General features: G+C 45.7%; 2 protein-coding genes across 4 annotated transcripts in view; one reads left to right on the forward strand and one right to left on the reverse strand.

Moving 5' to 3' along the window:
• Positions 1–20,000, reverse strand: part of LOC139764671 (uncharacterized) — a 295,861-nt gene that overhangs the window by 60,235 nt on the left and 215,626 nt on the right. The window lies entirely within an intron of this gene.
• GC (gamma-glutamyl carboxylase) overlaps positions 1–20,000 on the forward strand; it is a 44,965-nt gene that overhangs the window by 6,670 nt on the left and 18,295 nt on the right. Inside the window, exons 2-7 of the mRNA XM_071691545.1 lie at positions 859–1,450; positions 1,864–1,978; positions 6,906–7,061; positions 8,548–8,713; positions 11,110–11,298; positions 15,947–16,110. Coding sequence (XP_071547646.1) covers positions 863–1,450; positions 1,864–1,978; positions 6,906–7,061; positions 8,548–8,713; positions 11,110–11,298; positions 15,947–16,110 — 1,378 coding nt within the window. The 5' untranslated portion in view covers positions 859–862. The remainder of the gene's footprint in view (positions 1–858; positions 1,451–1,863; positions 1,979–6,905; positions 7,062–8,547; positions 8,714–11,109; positions 11,299–15,946; positions 16,111–20,000) is intronic.

The following is a 20,000-nucleotide window of genomic DNA, read 5'->3' on the forward strand; positions in this document are numbered from 1 at the left end:
CACACGTAACAAGGGTTCCCCTGCCCACGTCACACGTAACAAGGGTTCCCCTGCCCACGTCACACGTAACAAGGGTTCCCCCTGCCCACGTCACACGTCACAAGGGTTCCCCCTGCCCACGTCACACGTAACAAGGGTTCCCCCTGCCCACGTCACACGTCACAAGGGTTCCCCTGCCCACGTCACACGTCACAAGGGTTCCCCCTGCCCACGTCACACGTCACAAGGGTTCCCTGCCCACGTCACACGTCACAAGGGTTCCCTGCCCACGTCACACGTCACAAGGGTTCCCCCTGCCCACGTCACACGTAACAAGGGTTCCCCTGCCCACGTCACACGTCACAAGGGTTCCCCTGCCCACGTCACACGTCACAAGGGTTCCCCCTGCCCACGTCACACGTAACAAGGGTTCCCCTTGCTTGTGCCTCAGGTAGCAACAGTTTGACCTCCCCGGGCGAAGGTCAGGACGCCTCTCCCCTCGCGCCCTTGGAGGCAGGTGACCTTTGACCTCATTAGCGGGCGGGTGAGGGCCACCTGAGAAGGACCACACAGCTGGCGCCCCATTGTCCTGTCCTGTCGCAGTGGTTGAGCACAGGAAACCCACTGCCTTCGCTCTACTTCCACTGCGTCAGGCACCGTTCGTTTGCGATAGATGAATAATAGATTATCCTAATCTCTGATCAGCGAACGATCGCCAGAGATTAATCACAACGTTAATCACTTCGTTAGGATGTAGTCTTGTTTATATCAAATGGTTCGTAATCTAGGGGGTCTTCCCTGGCGTAGATACAGAGGCCCCCCCCAAAAAAGACCCTGAGGTGGTTTCTTAGTGTTTGATTCAGCGTCTGTCTCCGACAGGTTGATGGCTTCACCAGAACGGAGGGCCGAGGCGGAAGGTGGCATGGGAAGGTCTCTGCCACATCCTGAAGAAGATGGTCCAGACGAGCCACAGGACCACGCACCAGAGGCCGTCGGACCCGAGGAGGTGTCTGTCGGACCCGGGGAGCAGTCCGACGGCTCCAAGGAAGTGAAGGAGGCTGTCGGACCCGGGGAGGTGTCTGTCGAACCCGAGGAGGTGTCTGTCGGACCCGAGGTGGTGTCTGTCGGACCCGGGGACCAGTCCGACGACCCCGAGGACGTGAGGGAGACTGTCGGACCCGGGGAGGTGTCTGTCGGATCCAGGCACGCGAAGAGCCCTGTCGGACCCGGGGAGGAATTTGTCGGACCCGGGGAGAAATCTGTCGGACCCGGGGAGGAGTCTGTCGGACCCGAGGACGCGAAGAACCCTGTCAAACCCGATGAAGAGCTTGTCGGACCCGAGGAGGACATTGTCGGACCCCGGGAGGGGTTCGACGATCATGGGGGGACCACAGGAAGGCCAGGAGACCAGGGAGGACCTACTGAAGACCCGGCCGACAGCGAACACCACCTCGGCCACGGAAGATCTCTGGTGAGCCTCGTCCTGTACAACTACGACACTGAAACAGTGGTATAACTACGTACAGTGTTGCTCCACAGTGGTACCTGTAGGGTAGATATCCTCTGGATTGCCACTGAGGCAACTACGACACTGAAACAGTGGTATAACTACGTACAGTGTTGCTCCACAGTGGTAACTGTAGGGTAGATATCCTCTGGATTGCCACTGAGGCAACTACGACACTGAAACAGTGGTATAACTACGTACAGTGTTGCTCCACAGTGGTAACTGTAGGGTAGATATCCTCTGGATTGCCACTGAGGTTAAAGTAGGAAGGGACACTCAACTGTTTTTGGAACGTAGTTAAGATATAAGGTTGATCTCTGATTGCAGTTTATACACTATCGTGTCTGTGTGACCTTGACGACCTACGCTACCCACAGGTGACCCAAGTTCTGGGTTTCGAACCACGTGACCTGCTGACCCTGAGTGACCTGACCCGCCTTCTGCACCGGCCTTGTGACCCAGCCTCCTTAGCTGCCACAAGGATCATGTTCGGTGAGTCACGGGACACTTTTTTGAGTCTGTGAGTCGCCCATGAGTCTGTGACCTCCTGATGAGTTAGGGAATGTGAGGTGAAGCAATGAATCTGAGATGAGTCTGTGAACAGGAGGTGAGTCAGTGAAAATGAGGTGAGTTGGTGGACATGAGGTGAGTCAGTGGACATGAGGTGAGTCGGTGAACATGAGGTGAGTCGGTGGACATGAGGTGAGTCGGTGGACATGAGGTGAGTCGGTGGACATGAGGTGAGTCAGTGAAAATGAGGTGAGTCAGTGGACATGAGGAGAGTCGGTGAACATGAGGTGAGTCAGTGAACATGAGGTGAGTCGGTGGACATGAGGTGAGTCAGTGGACATGAGGTGACTCAGTGAACATGAGGTGAATCAGTGAACATGAGGTGAGTCGGTGAAAATGGGGCGTCAGTAAACATGAGGTGAGTCAGTGAACATGAGATGAGTCGGTGAACATGAGGTGAGTCGGTGAACATGAGGTGAGTCGATGAACATGAGGTGAGTCAGTGGACATGAGGTGAGTCAGTGAACATGAGGTGAGTCAGTGCACATGAGGTGAGTCAGTGAACGTGAGGTGAGTCAGTGAACATGAGGTGAGTCAGTGAACATGAGGTGAGTCAGTGAACATGAGGTGAGTCAGTGAACAGGAGGTGAGTCGGTGAACAGGAGGTGAGTCAGTGAACATGAGGTGAGTCAGTGAACATGAGGTGAGTCGTTGAACATGAGGTGAGTCAGTGAACATGAGGTGTCAGGGAACATGAGGTGAGTCGGTGAACATGAGGTGAGTCAGTGAACATGAGGTGAGTCAGTGGACATGAGGTGAGTCAGTGAACATGAGGTGAGTCAGTGAACATGAGGTGAGTCAGTGGATATGAAGTGAGTCAGTGAACATGAGGTGAGTCAGTGGACATGAGGTGAGTCAGTGAACATGAGGTGAGTCAGTGAACATGAGGTGAGTCGGTGAACATGAGGTGAGTCAGTGAACATTAGGTGAGTCGGTGAACATGAGGTGAGTCAGTGAACATGAAGTGAGTCAGTGAACATGAGGTGAGTCGGTGAACATGAGGTGAGTCAGTGAACATTAGGTGAGTCACTGAACATGAGGTGAGTCAGTGAACATGAAGTGAGTCAGTGAACATTAGGTGAGTCGGTGAACATGAGGTGAGTCAGTGAACATTAGGTGAGTCGGTGAAAATGAGGTGAGTTACTGAACATGAAATGAGGTAATGAACATGAGTTGAACCAGTGAACATCCAGTCCCTCAATGTATCAAACATTTCTGTGTGTTTATAGATATGAACATCTATGTATATACAATATACATTCCAGTAACACGCAGTCTTTCGATCTTAGACTATCACACAGCCTTAAGTATCAGGCTTAGTGTATAAGTGGAGGCAGGTATAGCAAAATGTGGAGAGTGTATGTATGAGTGGAGGCAGGTATAGCAAAATGTGGAGAGTGTGTATGTATGAGTGGAGGCAGGTATAGCACAATGTGGAGAGTGTATGTATGAGTGGAGGCAGGTATAGCACAATGTGGAGAGTGTATGTATAAGTGGAGGCAGGTATAGCACAATGTGGAGAGTGTACGTATAAGTGGAGGCAGGTATAGCACAATGTGGAGAGTGTATGTATAAGTGGAGGCAGGTATAGCACAATGTGGAGAGTGTATGCATGAGTGGAGGCAGGTATAGCACAATGTGGAGAGTGTGTATGTATGAGTGGAGCCAGGTATAGCACAATGTGGAGAGTATGTATGTATGAGTGGAGGCAGGTATAGCACAATGTGGAGAGTGTGTATGTATGAGTGGAGGCAGGTATAGCACAATGTGGAGAGTGTATGTATGAGTGGAGGCAGGTATAGCAAAATGTGGAGAGTGTGTATGTATGAGTGGAGGCAGGTATAGCAAAATGTGGAGAGTGTGTATGTATGAGTGGAGGCAGGTACAGCACAATGTGGAGAGTGTATGTATGAGTGGAGGCAGGGATAGCAAAATGTGGAGAGTGTGTATGTATGAGTGGAGGCAGGTATAGCACAATGTGGAGAGTGTATGTATGAGTGGAGGCAGGTATAGCAAAATGTGGAGAGTGTGTATGTATGAGTGGAGGCAGGTATAGCAAAATGTGGAGAGTGTGTAATTATGAGTGGAGGCAGGTATAGCAAGATGTGGAGAGTGTATGTATGAGTGGAGGCAGGTATAGCACAATGTGGAGAGTGTGTATGTATGAGTGGAGGCAGGTATAGCACAATGTGGAGAGTGTATGCATGAGTGGAGGCAGGTATAGCAAAATGTGGAGAGTGTGTATGTATGAGTGGAGGCAGGTATAGCAAAATGTGGAGAGTGTATGCATGAGTGGAGGCAGGTATAGCAAAATGTGGAGAGTGTATGCATGAGTGGAGGCAGGTATAGCAAAATGTGGAGAGTGTACGTATGAGTGGAGGCATGTATAGCACAATGTGGAGAGTGTATGTATAAGTGGAGGCAGGTATAGCAAGATGTGGAGAGTGTATGTATGAGTGGAGGCAGGTATAGCACAATGTGGAGAGTGTGTGTATGAGTGGAGGCAGGTATAGCACAATGTGGAGAGTGTGTATGTATGAGTGGAGGCAGGTATAGCACAATGTGGAGAGTGTGTATGTATGAGTGGAGGCAGGTATAGCAAAATGTGGAGAGTGTATGTATGAGTGGAGGCAGGTATAGCAAAATGTGGAGAGTGTGTTTGTATGAGTGGAGGCAGGTATAGCAAAATGTGGAGAGTGTATGCATGAGTGGAGGCAGGTATAGCAAAATGTGGAGAGTGTATGCATGAGTGGAGGCAGGTATAGCAAAATGTGGAGAGTGTACGTATGAGTGGAGGCAGGTATAGCAAGATGTGGAGAGTGTATGTATGAGTGGAGGCAGATATAGCAAAATGTGGAGAGTGTGTATGTATGAGTGGAGGCAGGTATAGCAAAATGTGGAGAGTGTACGTATGAGTGGAGGCATGTATAGCACAATGTGGAGAGTGTATGTATAAGTGGAGGCAGGTATAGCAAGATGTGGAGAGTGTATGTATAAGTGGAGGCAGGTATAGCACAATGTGGAGAGTGTATGTATGAGTGGAGGCAGGTATAGCAAAATGTGGAGAGTGTATGTATGAGTGGAGGCAGGTATAGCAAAATGTGGAGAGTGTATGTATGAGTGGAGGCATGTATAGCACAATGTGGAGAGTGTATGTATGAGTGGAGGCAGTTATAGCAAGATGTGGAGAGTGTGTATGTATGAGTGGAGGCAGGTATAGCACAATGTGGAGAGTGTATGTATGAGTGGAGGAAGGTATAGCACAATGTGGAGAGTGTATGTATGAGTGGAGGCAGGTATAGCACAATGTGGAGAGTGTATGTATGAGTGGAGGCAGGTATAGCACAATGTGAAGAGTGCATGTATAAGTGGAGGCAGGTATAGCAAATTGTGGAGAGTGTATGTATAAGTGGAGGCAGGTATAGCAAAATGTGGAGAGTTTATGTATGAGTGGAGGCAGGTATAGTACAATGTGGAGAGTGTATGTATGAGTGGAGGCAGGTATAGCAAAATGTGGAGAGTTTATGTATGAGTGGAGGCAGGTATAGCACAATGTGGAGAGTGTATGTATGAGTGGAGGCAGGTATAGCAAAATGTGAAGAGTGTGTGTATGAGTGGAGGCAGGTATAGCACAATGTGGAGAGTGTATGTATGAGTGGAGGAAGGTATAGCACAATGTGGAGAGTGTATGTATGAGTGGAGGCAGGTATAGCAAAATGTGAAGAGTGTGTGTATGAGTGGAGGCAGGTATAGCACAATGTGGAGAGTGTATGTATAAGTGGAGGCAGGTATAGCACAATGTGGAGAGTGTATGATATACACAACGGGTGAGTTCGCCACCTTGCGATGCCTCTCAACCAGCGACGTAGGTCAGTGACGGAGTGAATTCTCACAACGTAAACACCAACAAGTCACCTCCAACGAGCAACAAGTCACCTCCAACGACCAACAACTCACCTCCAACGACCGACACCTCACCTCCAACGACCAACAACTCACCTCCAACGACCAATAACTCATCTCCAACGAGCGACAAGTCACCTCCAACGAGCAACAAGTCACCTCCAACGACCAACAACTCACCTCCAACGACCAATAACTCATCTCCAACGAGCGACAAGTCACCTCCAACGAGCGACAAGTCACTTCCAACGACCAACAAGTCACCTCCAACGACCAACAAGTCACCTCCAACGACCAACAAGCCACCTCCAACGACCAACAAATCACCTCCAACGAGCAACAAGTCACCTCCAACGACCAACAAGTCACCTCCAACGACCAACAACTCACCTCCAACGACCAACAAGTCACCTCCAACGACCAACGAGTCACCTCCAACGAGTTATAAGCCACCTCAACAAGCTGTACCACCGGCAGTGGACGAGATCGAGTTGAGGACCATCTCGCCCCAGGCCGAGACTGTCTCATTTGGAGCACAGCCACTTCAAAAAAAACTTCTCTCTCCAAAGGAGTCTACATATTCCTGCTACTGGGAGCAACGCAGCCTTGGCCTGCAGGAGTTTTTAGATATATCCTGCCTAGGTAAGATAGAGGGGCTCTTTCTTAGACATTGGTCCTGCTGTCGGGAACTCAAGGGTGGGCCGCTTTGATAACTGTTTCCTCCCTTACACTCTCGAAGCTTTGGAACTCTCTTACCTCTTCATGTCTCACCCTATAACTTTGACCTGGTACATTTCAAAAGAGTTTTTTTTTCACTTCTTCCAAACTTTGTGGATACTTTTCCTTATCTCTTCCTTTTTATTTCCCTTATCGTAATCATCTCGTTTATCAGCCATGACCAAGTCCTTCGATGTGGACTGAGTTGGTGTGTCATCCTCCCCCTCAGGTTTGCTGATGATGCTGGACGTGCCACAAGAGCGGGGTATGGGCGTAGCTGACGTGAGATGGGGAGATCCAGACACGTGCCGCTTCCCGCTCTTCCCCAGCCTCACGCCCCTCCTCCTCCCGTACATGGTCCTCATTTACGGCCTCATGTTTGTGTGTACGTACCTCATAAACCCAGTGTACTCCCTCACTCGTTCGTGTTCGTTGTCTACACATCGAACAGGTAGACTAAAATGTACACATTGTATACTAACTTGTGTATACACTTGGGTATACTAAACTCCTCACGAATAATGTCAACTTTTTTTTACATAGATTGTAAATTCCCAGAGTTATATGCTCGACATATCTGTAAATTGCTTTTAAACTTTATATATTTCTGAAATTATTAAGAACTCCTTCGATACATCGCATATACCGTTATAGTATATTCTCATATATTCCTTATATGCTGAGTATAAGCACTTGGTATACTCCACGTATACTCATCCTATACCTCACCCTTCTTACCCAGTTATTCAAGTTCCCACTCCATCTATCTCGGAATATCTCATTCTCACTCCATCTGTCTCGGAATATCTCATTGCCACTCCATCTATCTCGGAATATCTCATTGCCACTCATCTATCTCGGAATATCTCATTCCCACTCCATCTATCTCGGAATATCTCATTCTCACTCCATCTGTCTCGGAATATCTCATTGCCACTCCATCTATCTCGGAATATCTCATTGCCACTCCATCTATCTCGGAATATCTCATTCCCACTCCATCTATCTCGGAATATCTCATTCCCACTCCATCTATCTCGGAATATCTCATTGCCACTCCATCTATCTCGGAATATCTCATTGCCACTCCATCTATCTCGGAATATCTCATTGCCACTCCATCTATCTCGGAATATCTCATTGCCACTCCATCTATCTCGGAATATCTCATTGCCACTCCATCTATCTCGGAATATCTCATTGCCACTCCATCTATCTCGGAATATCTCATTGCCACTCCATCTATCTCGGAATATCTCATTGCCACTCCATCTATCTCGGAATATCTCATTGCCACTCCATCTATCTCGGAATATCTCATTGCCACTCCATCTATCTCGGAATATCTCATTGCCACTCCATCTATCTCGGAATATCTCATTGCCACTCATCTATCTCGGAATATCTCATTGCCACTCCATCTATCTCGGAATATCTCATTGCCACTCCATCTATCTCGGAATATCTCATTGCCACTCCATCTATCTCGGAATATCTCATTGCCACTCCATCTATCTCGGAATATCTCATTGCCACTCCATCTATCTCGGAATATCTCATTCCCACTCCATCTATCTCGGAATATCTCATTGCCACTCCATCTATCTCGGAATATCTCATTGCCACTCCATCTATCTCGGAATATCTCATTGCCACTCCATCTATCTCGGAATATCTCATTGCCACTCCATCTATCTCGGAATTTCTCATTCCCACTCCATCTATCTCGGAATATCTCATTGCCACTCCCTCTATCTCGGAATATCTCATTCCCACTCCATCTATCTCGGAATATCTCATTCCCACGCCATCTATCTTTCCATCCCCTGACCGCGCCCCACCTTGTGACCAAGGGCATCTCCCTCCTGCAGGCGCGGCGCTCATGGCGCTGGGCTGGCGTTGGAGGGCCTCCTGCAGCGCCTTCGTCTTCGCCTACTGGTACCTCTTCCTTCTCGATAAGTCTTTGTGGAACAACCACTCATACCTCTATGGTCTCCTGGCCTCCATCCTTCTGGTCTCCGATCCACATAGATGCTGGTAGGTGGACGGGACTGACAGCTGATGTCCTGGGACAACAGATGCTGGTAGGTGGATAAGACTGACAGCTGATGTCCTGGGACAACAGATGCTGGTAGGTGGATAAGACTGACAGCTGATGTCCTGGGACAGATGCTGGTAGGTGGACTGACAGCTGATGTCCTGGGGCAACAGATGCTGGTAGGTGGACAGGACTGACAGCTGATGTCTTGGGAATGGGGAATGGGGAGTGGGGAATGGGGAGGTGTGTCGTATTCAGGAGACACAGGGAGAAATAGGTATCCCTTTAACAGTTTACATTTCCTTCACCTCAAAGTAAGTGGACATCCACGAGAGAGAGAGAGAGAGATGGTAAACCCAGTAAACTCATGTATTGATGCTCTACGTATACATGTAATGTAAACCAATCTAGTCCTCCTCCTTGGTCTACCGAAGAAAGTAAACTCTTGAAGTCTTATTTGTCAACATATCTTGATCCTGATGTAAGAAATAAAAAGGTTTGAGATGTAGTCATGATTACAGCCAAATACAGAAAGGTATGTAAGGCATGGCTTCTGATGACGGAGGGTATTACAGCTGCTGTACTGGTGTTAACTAGGAAGGTATTACAGCTGCTGTACTGGTGTTAACTAGGAAGGTATTACAGCTGCTGTACTGGTGTTAACTAGGAAGGTATTACAGCTGCTGTACTGGTGTTAACTAGGAAGGTATTACAGTTGCTGTACTGGTGTTAACTAGGAAGGTATTACAGCTGCTGTACTGGTGTTAACTAGGAAGGTATTACAGCTGCTGTATTGGTGTTAACTAGGAAGGTATTACAGCTGCTGTACTGGTGTCAACTAGGAAGGTATTACAGTTGCTGTACTGGTGTTAACTAGGAAGGTATTACAGCTGCTGTACTGGTGTTAACTAGGAAGGTATTACAGCTGCTGTACTGGTGTTAACTAGGAAGGTATTACAGCTGCTGTACTGGTGTTAACTAGGAAGGTATTACAGCTGCTGTACTGGTGTTAACTGGGAAGGTATTACAGCTTCTGTACTGGTGTTAACTAGGAAGGTATTACAGTTGCTGTACTGGTGTTAACTAGGAAGGTATTACAGTTGCTGTACTGGTGTTAACTAGGAAGGTATTACAGTTGCTGTACTGGTGTTAACTGGGAAGGTATCACAGTTCCTGTACTGGTGTTAACTAGGAAGGTATTACAGTTGCTGTACTGGTGTTAACTAGGAAGGTATTACAGCTGCTGTACTGGTGTTAACTAGGAAGGTATTACAGCTGCTGTACTGGGTGTTAACTAGGAAGGTATTACAGCTGCTGTACTGGTGTTAACTAGGAAGGTATTACAGCTGCTGTACTGGTGTTAACTAGGAAGGTATTACAGTTGCTGTACTGGTGTTAACCAGGAAGGTATTACAGTTGCTGTACTGGTGTTAACTAGGAAGGTATTACAGCAGCTGTACTGGGTGTTAACTAGGAAGGTATTACAGCAGCTGTACTGGGTGTTAACTAGGAAGGTATTACAGCTGCTGTACTGGTGTTAACTAGGAAGGTATTACAGCTGCTGTACTGGGTGTTAACTAGGAAGGTATTACAGCTGCTGTACTGGTGTTAACTAGGAAGGTATTACAGCTGCTGTACTCGGTGTTAACTAGGAAGGTATTACAGCTGCTGTACTGGGTGTTAACTAGGAAGGTATTACAGCTGCTGTACTGGTGTTAACTAGGAAGGTATTACAGCTGCTGTACTGGTGTTAACTAGGAAGGTATTACAGCTGCTGTACTGGTGTTAACTAGGAAGGTATTACAGCTGCTGTACTGGTGTTAACTAGGAAGGTATTACAGCTGCTGTACTGGTGTTAACTGGGAAGGTATTACAGCTTCTGTACTGGTGTTAACTAGGAAGGTATTACAGTTGCTGTACTGGTGTTAACTAGGAAGGTATTACAGTTGCTGTACTGGTGTTAACTAGGAAGGTATTACAGTTGCTGTACTGGTGTTAACTAGGAAGGTATCACAGTTCCTGTACTGGTGTTAACTAGGAAGGTATTACAGCTGCTGTACTGGTGTTAACTAGGAAGGTATTACAGCTGCTGTACTGGTGTTAACTAGGAAGGTATTACAGCTGCTGTACTTGGTACATACGCGACTGTATTCTAGTCTTTAACTCCCCACTTTCCCTTAATGTAAGATAGTCTCCCCTTAGTACGTCACGTAATCTCCCCTGAGCACAGGACAGGTAGCTAATCTCCCCACAGCACATACCAGTTAACCTCCCCCTTCAGCACAGGACAGCTAATCTCCCCACAGCACATACCAGTTAACCTCCCCCTCAGCACAGGACAGCTAATCTCCCCACAGAAACGTCATGTGGTTCCTCCTCCTCCTCTCCCCCACAGGTCTATGGACAGCAGGCGTGGCAGGGAGGACGTGGGCGACAGCCACGCGCCCTTGTGGAGTTACGCCCTCCTCAGGAGCCAAGTGTTCGTCTTGTACTTCCTGGCGGGGGTGAAGAAGGTCGACCACGACTGGTTGAATGGCTATTCCATGCAACACCTCGCCCAACACTGGGTCTTCTCCCCCTTCAGGTGGTGGTGGTTGTGGTTGTAGTGGTTGTGGTGGTGGTTGTGGTTGTAGTGGTTGTGGTGGTGGTTGTGGTTGTAGTGGTTGTTGTGGTTGTTGTGGTTGTAGTGGTTGTTGTGGTTGTTGTGGTTGTGGTTGTTGTAGTGGTTGTAGTGGTTGTTGTGGTGGTTGTGGTTGTGGTTGTAGTGCTTGTTGTTGTGATTGTGGTTGTGGTTGTAGTGTTTGTTGTTGTGGTTGTGATTGTGGTTGTGGTTGTAGTGGTTATGGTTGTAGTGCTTGTTGTTGTGATTGTGGTTGTGGTTGTAGTGTTTGTTGTTGTGGTTGTGATTGTGGTTGTGGTTGTAGTGGTTATGGTTGTAGTGTTTGTTGTTGTGATTGTGGTTGTGGTTGTAGTGTTTGTTGTTGTGGTTGTGATTGTGGTTGTGGTTGTAGTGGTTATGGTTGTAGTGCTTGTTGTTGTGATTGTGGTTGTGGTTGTAGTGTTTGTTGTTGTGGTTGTGATTGTGGTTGTGGTTGTAGTGGTTATGGTTGTAGTGTTTGTTGTTGTGATTGTGGTTGTGGTTGTAGTGTTTGTTGTTGTGGTTGTGATTGTGGTTGTGGTTGTAGTGGTTATGGTTGTAGTGTTTGTTGTTGTGATTGTGGTTGTGGTTGTAGTGTTTGTTGTTGTGGTTGTGATTGTGGTTGTGGTTGTAGTGGTTATGGTTGTAGTGTTTGTTGTTGTGATTGTGGTTGTGGTTGTAGTGTTTGTTGTTGTGGTTGTGATTGTGGTTGTGGTTGTAGTGGTTATGGTTGAAGTGTTTGTTGTTGTGATTGTGGTTGTGGTTGTAGTGTTTGTTGTTGTGGTTGTGATTGTGGTTGTGGTTGTAGTGGTTATGGTTGTAGTGTTTGTTGTTGTGATTGTGGTTGTGGTTGTAGTGTTTGTTGTTGTGGTTGTGATTGTGGTTGTGGTTGTAGTGGTTATGGTTGTAGCGTTTGTTGTTGTGATTGTGGTTGTGGTTGTAGTGGTTATGGTTGTAGTGTTTGTTGTTGTGATTGTGGTTGTGGTTGTAGTGGTTATGGTTGTAGTGTTTGTTGTGATTGTGGTTGTGGTTGTAGTGTTTGTTGCTGTGGTTGTGATTGTGGTTGTGGTTGTAGTGGTTATGGTTGTAGTGTTTGTTGTTGTGATTGTGGTTGTGGTTGTAGTGTTTGTTGTTGTGGTTGTGGTTGTAGTGGTTATGGTTGTAGTGTTTGTTGTTGTGATTGTGGTTGTGGTTGTAGTGTTTGTTGTTGTGGTTGTGGTTGTAGTGGTTGTGGTTGTTGTGGTTGTGGTGTTTGTTGTTGTGGTTGTTGTGGTTGTAATGGTTGTTGTGGCTGTGGTTATAGTGGTTGTGGCTGTATTGGTTGTTGTGGTTGTAGTGACTGTTGTTGTAGTAGTTGTAGTGGTTGTTGTGGTTGTAGTGGTTATAGTGGTTGTTGTGATTGTAGTGGTTGTAGTGGTTGTTGGGTTGTGGTTGTTGTGGTTGTAGTGGTTGTTGTCGTAATACTTGTAGGTGGTTGTAGTGGTTGTAATGGCTGTTGTGATTGTAGTGGTTGTTGTGGTTGTAGTGGTTGTTGTAATTGTAGTGGTTGTAGTGGTTGTTGGGTTGCGGTTGTTGTGGTTGTAGTGGCTGTTGTAGTTGTGGTTGTTGTAGTGGTTGTGGTTGTTGTGGTTGTTAAGGTCACGATATCCATCTGTAGGTGTTACCGTACTCCGCCACAGGCGAAGTATCACTGGGGAGAAATGTCTCGTTTAGATGACGTCTCTAAGGAGCCCACGATCCCAGCTACTGGAGGTAGCGCACACACACACACACACAAAGACACACACACACAAACCCTGCTTGTCCTCTCGGGGAGGATGAAGAGCTGGGTGGACTGTGGACCGGCTGCCTCGACCAGGATTCGAACCTGTGTTGGTCTGATCCCAGGTCATAGCCACTACATATACTGACCACAGTAGCCACTACATATACTGACCGCAACAGAGAACATAAGACAGGGGTACCCCACTGTCTACGAAACTTCTGCTAGGCGGGTGTCCACTGCTTACGAAGCTGATGCCTGAGTTAGGCTGTCCACTGGATATACACTGTTGCTAGGCTGTCCACTGCCTACGAAGCTGATGCTGGCTAGGCTGTCCACTGCTTATAAACCTGTCTGTGGCTAGGCTGTCCACTGGATATAACCCTGTTGCTAAGCTGTCCACTGCCAATAAACCTGTTGCTATGCTGTCCACTGCTTACAAAGCTGGACTCATCAGCTTATCCACTGCTTACGAGGTTCATGAAGTAGATGTAGTGTTTAACACTACTCAGTTCTTGACACACACATACTCACTACCTTTTCCCCACACTGCTCTTACGCGAAATACTATGTAAACCCTTCTAAACACACAGTCAAACACTCTTGTAAAACCTTCTTGAATTATACAGAAAAACGTACACATATACCGTCGTTTAAAAAACACACATATTCCGTCATTTAAACACACACACAGACACACTCATACACATACACACACACACGCACACACACACACACACACACACACACACACACACACACACACATATGTAATGTTTAAAAACACACATATACTGTCGTTTAAAAAAACACACATATACTGTCGTTTAGAAAACACATATATACTGTCATTTAAAAAACACATATATACTGTCGTTTGAAAACACACACATATACTGTCGTTTAGAAAAAGACACATATACTGTCATTTAAAAAACACATATATATATATATACTGTCGTTTAAAAAACTCATACATATATATGTATATATTCTTTCACACTATTCGCCATTTCCCGCATTAGCAAGGTAGCGTTAAGAACATAGGACTGTTCCTTCTTTTGGAAACTTAAAAAAACAAAAACAAGATGAGAGGATTTCCAGCCCCCCCCGCTCCTTCCCCTTTTAGTCGCCTTCTACGACACGCAGGAAATACGTGGGAAGAATTCTTTCTCCCCTATCCCCAGGGATATATATATATATATATATATATATATATATATATATATATATATATATATATATATATATATATATATATATATATGCCTTCTCCATATGATAGAGTTGATAGAGATGCTCTGTGGAAGGTATTAAGAATATATGGTGTGGGAGGCAAGTTGTTAGAAGCAGTGAAAAGTTTTTATCGAGGATGTAAGGCATGTGTACGTGTAGGAAGAGAGGAAAGTGACTGGTTCTCAGTGAATGTAGGTTTGCGGCAGGGGTGTGTGATGTCTCCATGGTTGTTTAATTTGTTTATGGATGGGGTTGTTAGGGAGGTGAATGCAAGAGTTTTGGAAAGAGGGGCAAGTATGAAGTCTGTTGGGGATGAGAGAGCTTGGGAAGTGAGTCAGTTGTTGTTCGCTGATGATACAGCGCTGGTGGCTGATTCATGTGAGAAACTGCAGAAGCTGGTGACTGAGTTTGGTAAAGTGTGTGAAAGAAGAAAGTTAAGAGTAAATGTGAATAAGAGCAAGGTTATTAGGTACAGTAGGGTTGAGGGTCAAGTCAATTGGGAGGTGAGTTTGAATGGAGAAAAACTGGAGGTAGTGAAGTGTTTTAGATATCTGGGAGTGGATCTGGCAGAGGATGGAACCATGGAAGCGGAAGTGGATCATAGGGTGGGGGAGGGGGCGAAAATTCTGGGAGGCTTGAAGAATGTGTGGAAGTCGAGAGCATAATCTCGGAAAGCAAAAATGAGTATGTTTGAAGGAGTAGTGGTTCCAACAATGTTGTATGGTTGCGAGGCGTGGGCTATGGATAGAGTTGTGCGCAGGAGGATGGATGTGCTGGAAATGAGATGTTTGAGGACAATGTGTGGTGTGAGGTGGTTTGATCGAGTAAGTAACGTAAGGGTAAGAGAGATGTGTGGAAATAAAAAGAGCGTGGTTGAGAGAGCAGAAGAGGGTGTTTTGAAATGGTTTGGGCACATGGAGAGAATGAGTGAGGAAAGATTGACCAAGAGGATATATATGTCGGAGGTGGAGGGAACGAGGAGAAGAGGGAGACCAAATTGGAGGTGGAAAGATGGAGTGAAAAAGATTTTGTGTGATCGGGGCCTGAACATGCAGGAGGGTGAAAGGAGGGCAAGGAATAGAGTGAATTGGAGCGATGTGGTATACCGGGGTTGACGTGCTGTCAGTGGATTGAATCAAGGCATGTGAAGCGTCTGGGGTAAACCATGGAAAGCTGTGTAGGTATGTATATTTGCGTGTGTGGACGTATGTATATACATGTGTATGGGGGTGGGTTGGGCCATTTCTTTCGTCTGTTTCCTTGCGCTACCTCGCAAACGCGGGAGACAGCGACAAAGAAAAAATATATATATATATATATATATATATATATATATATATATATATATATATATATATATATTGTTTAAAAAACATATACTGCCGTTTAAAAACATACTGTCGTTTAAAAACACAAACTGTCGTTTAAAAACACATATACCGTCGTTTAAAAAACACATATTTACTGTCGTTTAAAAACACATACTTTCGTTTTTTTCTTCTTTTTTCAATCCCCACTTCTTCCCCCTCCCCAACTGGTGTGTGTTAAACATGTTATCCGCCACATCTCCAGCAGCGTTGTGTCCTCCTCCTACAGGCAGGTCCTGAACAATGACAATATCGACTTCTTCGTCATCCACCTCGGGGGCTTCACGTTGGACCTCACGCTGGGGTTCTTCCTCTTCTTCGACGCCACCAGGAGGCCCGCGTTGGTGTTCGGGGCTGCCTTCCACCTCATGAACTCCATGATCTTCTCCATTGGTTAGTTAGACTCATTTGCATATCATGTACAAACTAATACATACGTGAAGTATGGTGTTTGGTGGTATGTCTTTTGTGGTACATGACCCTGTGTGATGTATTATGATGCTGTATGGTTTTATGGACACACACACACACACACACACACACACACACACACACACACACACACACATATATGTATATATATATATATATATATATATATATATATATATATATATTTTTTTTTTTTTTTTTTTTTATACTTTGTCGCTGTCTCCCGCGTTTGCGAGGTAGCGCAAGGAAACAGACGAAAGAAATGGCCCAACCCCCCCCCCCCATACACATGTACATACACACGTCCACACACGCAAATATTCATACCTACACAGCTTTCCATGGTTTACCCCAGACGCTTCACATGCCTTGATTCAATCCACTGACAGCACGTCAACCCCTGTATACCACATCGCTCCAATTCACTCTATTCCTTGCCCTCCTTTCACCCTCCTGCATGTTCAGGCCCCGATCACACAAAATCCTTTTCACTCCATCTTTCCACCTCCAATTTGGTCTCCCTCTTCTCCTCGTTCCCTCCACCTCCGACACATATATCCTCTTGGTCAATCTTTCCTCACTCATTCTCTCCATGTGCCCAAACCATTTCAAAACACCCTCTTCTGCTCTCTCAACCACGCTCTTTTTATTTCCACACATCTCTCTTACCCTTACGTTACTTACTCGATCAAACCACCTCACACCACACATTGTCCTCAAACATCTCATTTCCAGCACATCCATCCTCCTGCGCACAACTCTATCCATAGCCCACGCCTCGCAACCATACAACATTGTTGGAACCACTATTCCTTCAAACATACCCATTTTTGCTTTCCGGGATAATGTTCTCGACTTCCACACATTTTTCAAGGCTCCCAAAATTTTCGCCCCCTCCCCCACCCTATGATCCACTTCCGCTTCCATGGTTCCATCCGCTGACAGATCCACTCCCAGATATCTAAAACACTTCACTTCCTCCAGTTTTCTCCATTCAAACTCACCTCCCAATTGACTTGACCCTCAACCCTACTGTACCTAATAACCTTGCTCTTATTCACATTTACTCTTAACTTTCTTCTTCCACACACTTTACCAAACTCCGTCACCAGCTTCTGCAGTTTCTCACATGAATCCGCCACCAGCGCTGTATCATCAGCGAACAACAACTGACTCACTTCCCAAGCTCTCTCATCCCCAACAGACTTCATACTTGCCCCTCTTTCCAAAACTCTTGCATTTACCTCCCTAACAACCCCATCCATAAACAAATTAAACAACCATGGAGACATCACACACCCCTGCCGCAAACCTACATTCACTGAGAACCAATCACTTTCCTCTCTTCCTACACGTACACATGCCTTACATCCTCGATAAAAACTTTTCACTGCTTCTAACAACTTGCCTCCCACACCATATATTCTTAATACCTTCCACAGAGCATCTCTATCAACTCTATCATATGCCTTCTCCAGATCCATAAATGCTACATACAAATCCATTTGCTTTTCTAAGTATTTCTCACATACATTCTTCAAAGCAAACACCTGATCCACACATCCTCTACCACTTCTGAAACCACACTGCTCTTCCCCAATCTGATGCTCTGTACATGCCTTCACCCTCTCAATCAATACCCTCCCATATAATTTACCAGGAATACTCAACAAACTTATACCTCTGTAATTTGAGCACTCACTCTCATCCCCTTTGCCTTTGTACAATGGCACTATGCAAGCATTCCGCCAATCCTCAGGCACCTCACCATGAGTCATACATACATTAAATAACCTTACCAACCAGTCAACAATACAGTCACCCCCTTTTTTAATAAATTCCACTGCAATACCATCCAAAACCTGCTGCCTTGCCGGCTTTCATCTTCCGCAAAGCTTTTACTACCTCTTCTCTGTTTACCAAATCATTTTCCCTAACCCTCTCACTTTGGTTTCAGAAGTGGTAAAGGATGTGTGGATCAGGTGTTTGCTTTGAAGAATGTATGTGAGAAATACTTAGAAAAGCAAATGGATTTGTATGTAGCATTTATGGATCTGGAGAAGGCATATGATAGAGTTGATAGGGATGCTCTGTGGAAGGTATTAAGAATATATGGTGTGGGAGGCAAGTTGTTAGAAGCAGTGAAAAGTTTTTATCGAGGATGTAAGGCATGTGTACGTGTAGGAAGAGAGGAAAGTGATTGGTTCTCAGTGAATGTAGGTTTGCGGCAGGGGTGTGTGATGTCTCCATGGTTGTTTAATTTGTTTATGGATGGGGTTGTTAGGGAGGTGAATGCAAGAGTTTTGGAAAGAGGGGCAAGTATGAAGTCTGTTGTGAATGAGAGAGCTTGGGAAGTGAGTCAGTCGTTGTTCGCTGATGATACAGCGCTGGTGGCTGATTCATGTGAGAAACTGCAGAAGCTGGTGACTGAGTTTGGTAAAGTGTGTGAAAGAAGAAAGTTAAGAGTAAATGTGAATAAGAGCAAGGTTATTAGGTACAGTAGGGTTGAGGGTCAAGTCAATTGGGAGGTAAGTTTGAATGGAGAAAAACTGGAGGAAGTAAAGTGTTTTAGATATCTGGGAGTGGATCTGGCAGCGGATGGAACCATGGAAGCGGAAGTGGATCATAGGGTGGGGGAGGGGGCGAAAATTCTGGGAGCCTTGAAGAATGTGTGGAAATCGAGAACATTATCTCGGAAAGCAAAAATGGGTATGTTTGAAGGAATAGTGGTTCCAACAATGTTGTATGGTTGCGAGGCGTGGGCTATGGATAGAGTTGTGCGCAGGAGGATGGATGTGCTGGAAATGAGATGTTTGAGGACAATGTGTGGTGTGAGGTGGTTTGATCGAGTAAGTAACGTAAGGGTAAGAGAGATGTGTGGAAATAAAAAGAGCGTGGTTGAGAGAGCAGAAGAGGGTGTTTTGAAATGGTTTGGGCACACGGAGAGAATGAGTGAGGAAAGATTGACCAAGAGGATATATGCGTCGGAGGTGGAGGGAACGAGGAGAAGAGGGAGACCAAATTGGAGGTGGAAAGATGGAGTGAAAAAGATTTTGTGTGATCGGGGCCTGAACATGCAGGAGGGTGAAAGGAGGGCAAGGAATAGAGTGAATTGGAGCGATGTGGTATACCGGGGTTGACGTGCTGTCAGTGGATTGAATCAGGGCATGTGAAGCGTCTGGGGTAAACCATGGAAAGCTGTGTAGGTGTGTATATTTGCGTGTGTGGTCGTATGTATATACATTGTGTATGGGGGTGGGTTGGGCCATTTCTTTCGTCTGTTTCCTTGCGCTACCTCGCAAACGTGGGAGACAGCGACAAAATATATATATATATATATATATATATATATATATATATATATATATATATATATATATATATATATTTTTTTTTTTTTTTTTTTTAATTTTCCAAAAGAAGGAACAGAGGGGGCCAGGTGAGGATATTCCAAAAAAGGCCCAGTCCTCTGTTCTTAACGCTACCTCGCTATCGCGGGAAATGGCGAATAGTATGAAAAAAAAAAGAAAAAAAAAATATATATATATATATATATATTTTTTTTTTTTTTTTTTTTTTTTTTTTATACTTTGTCGCTGTCTCCCGCGTTTGCGAGGTAGCGCAAGGAAACAGACGAAAGAAATGGCCCAACCCCCCCCCCCCCATACACATGTACATACACACGTCCACACACGCAAATATACATACCTACACAGCTTTCCATGGTTTACCCCAGACGCTTCACATGCCTTGCTTCAATCCACTGACAGCACGTCAACCCCTGTATACCACATGACACCAATTCACTCTATTTCTTGCCCTCCTTTCACCCTCCTGCATGTTCAGGCCCC

The sequence above is a fragment of the Panulirus ornatus genome, chromosome 50, assembly GCF_036320965.1.
Source record: "Panulirus ornatus isolate Po-2019 chromosome 50, ASM3632096v1, whole genome shotgun sequence".
In the NCBI taxonomy this organism is placed as follows: Eukaryota; Metazoa; Arthropoda; class Malacostraca; order Decapoda; family Palinuridae; genus Panulirus; species Panulirus ornatus.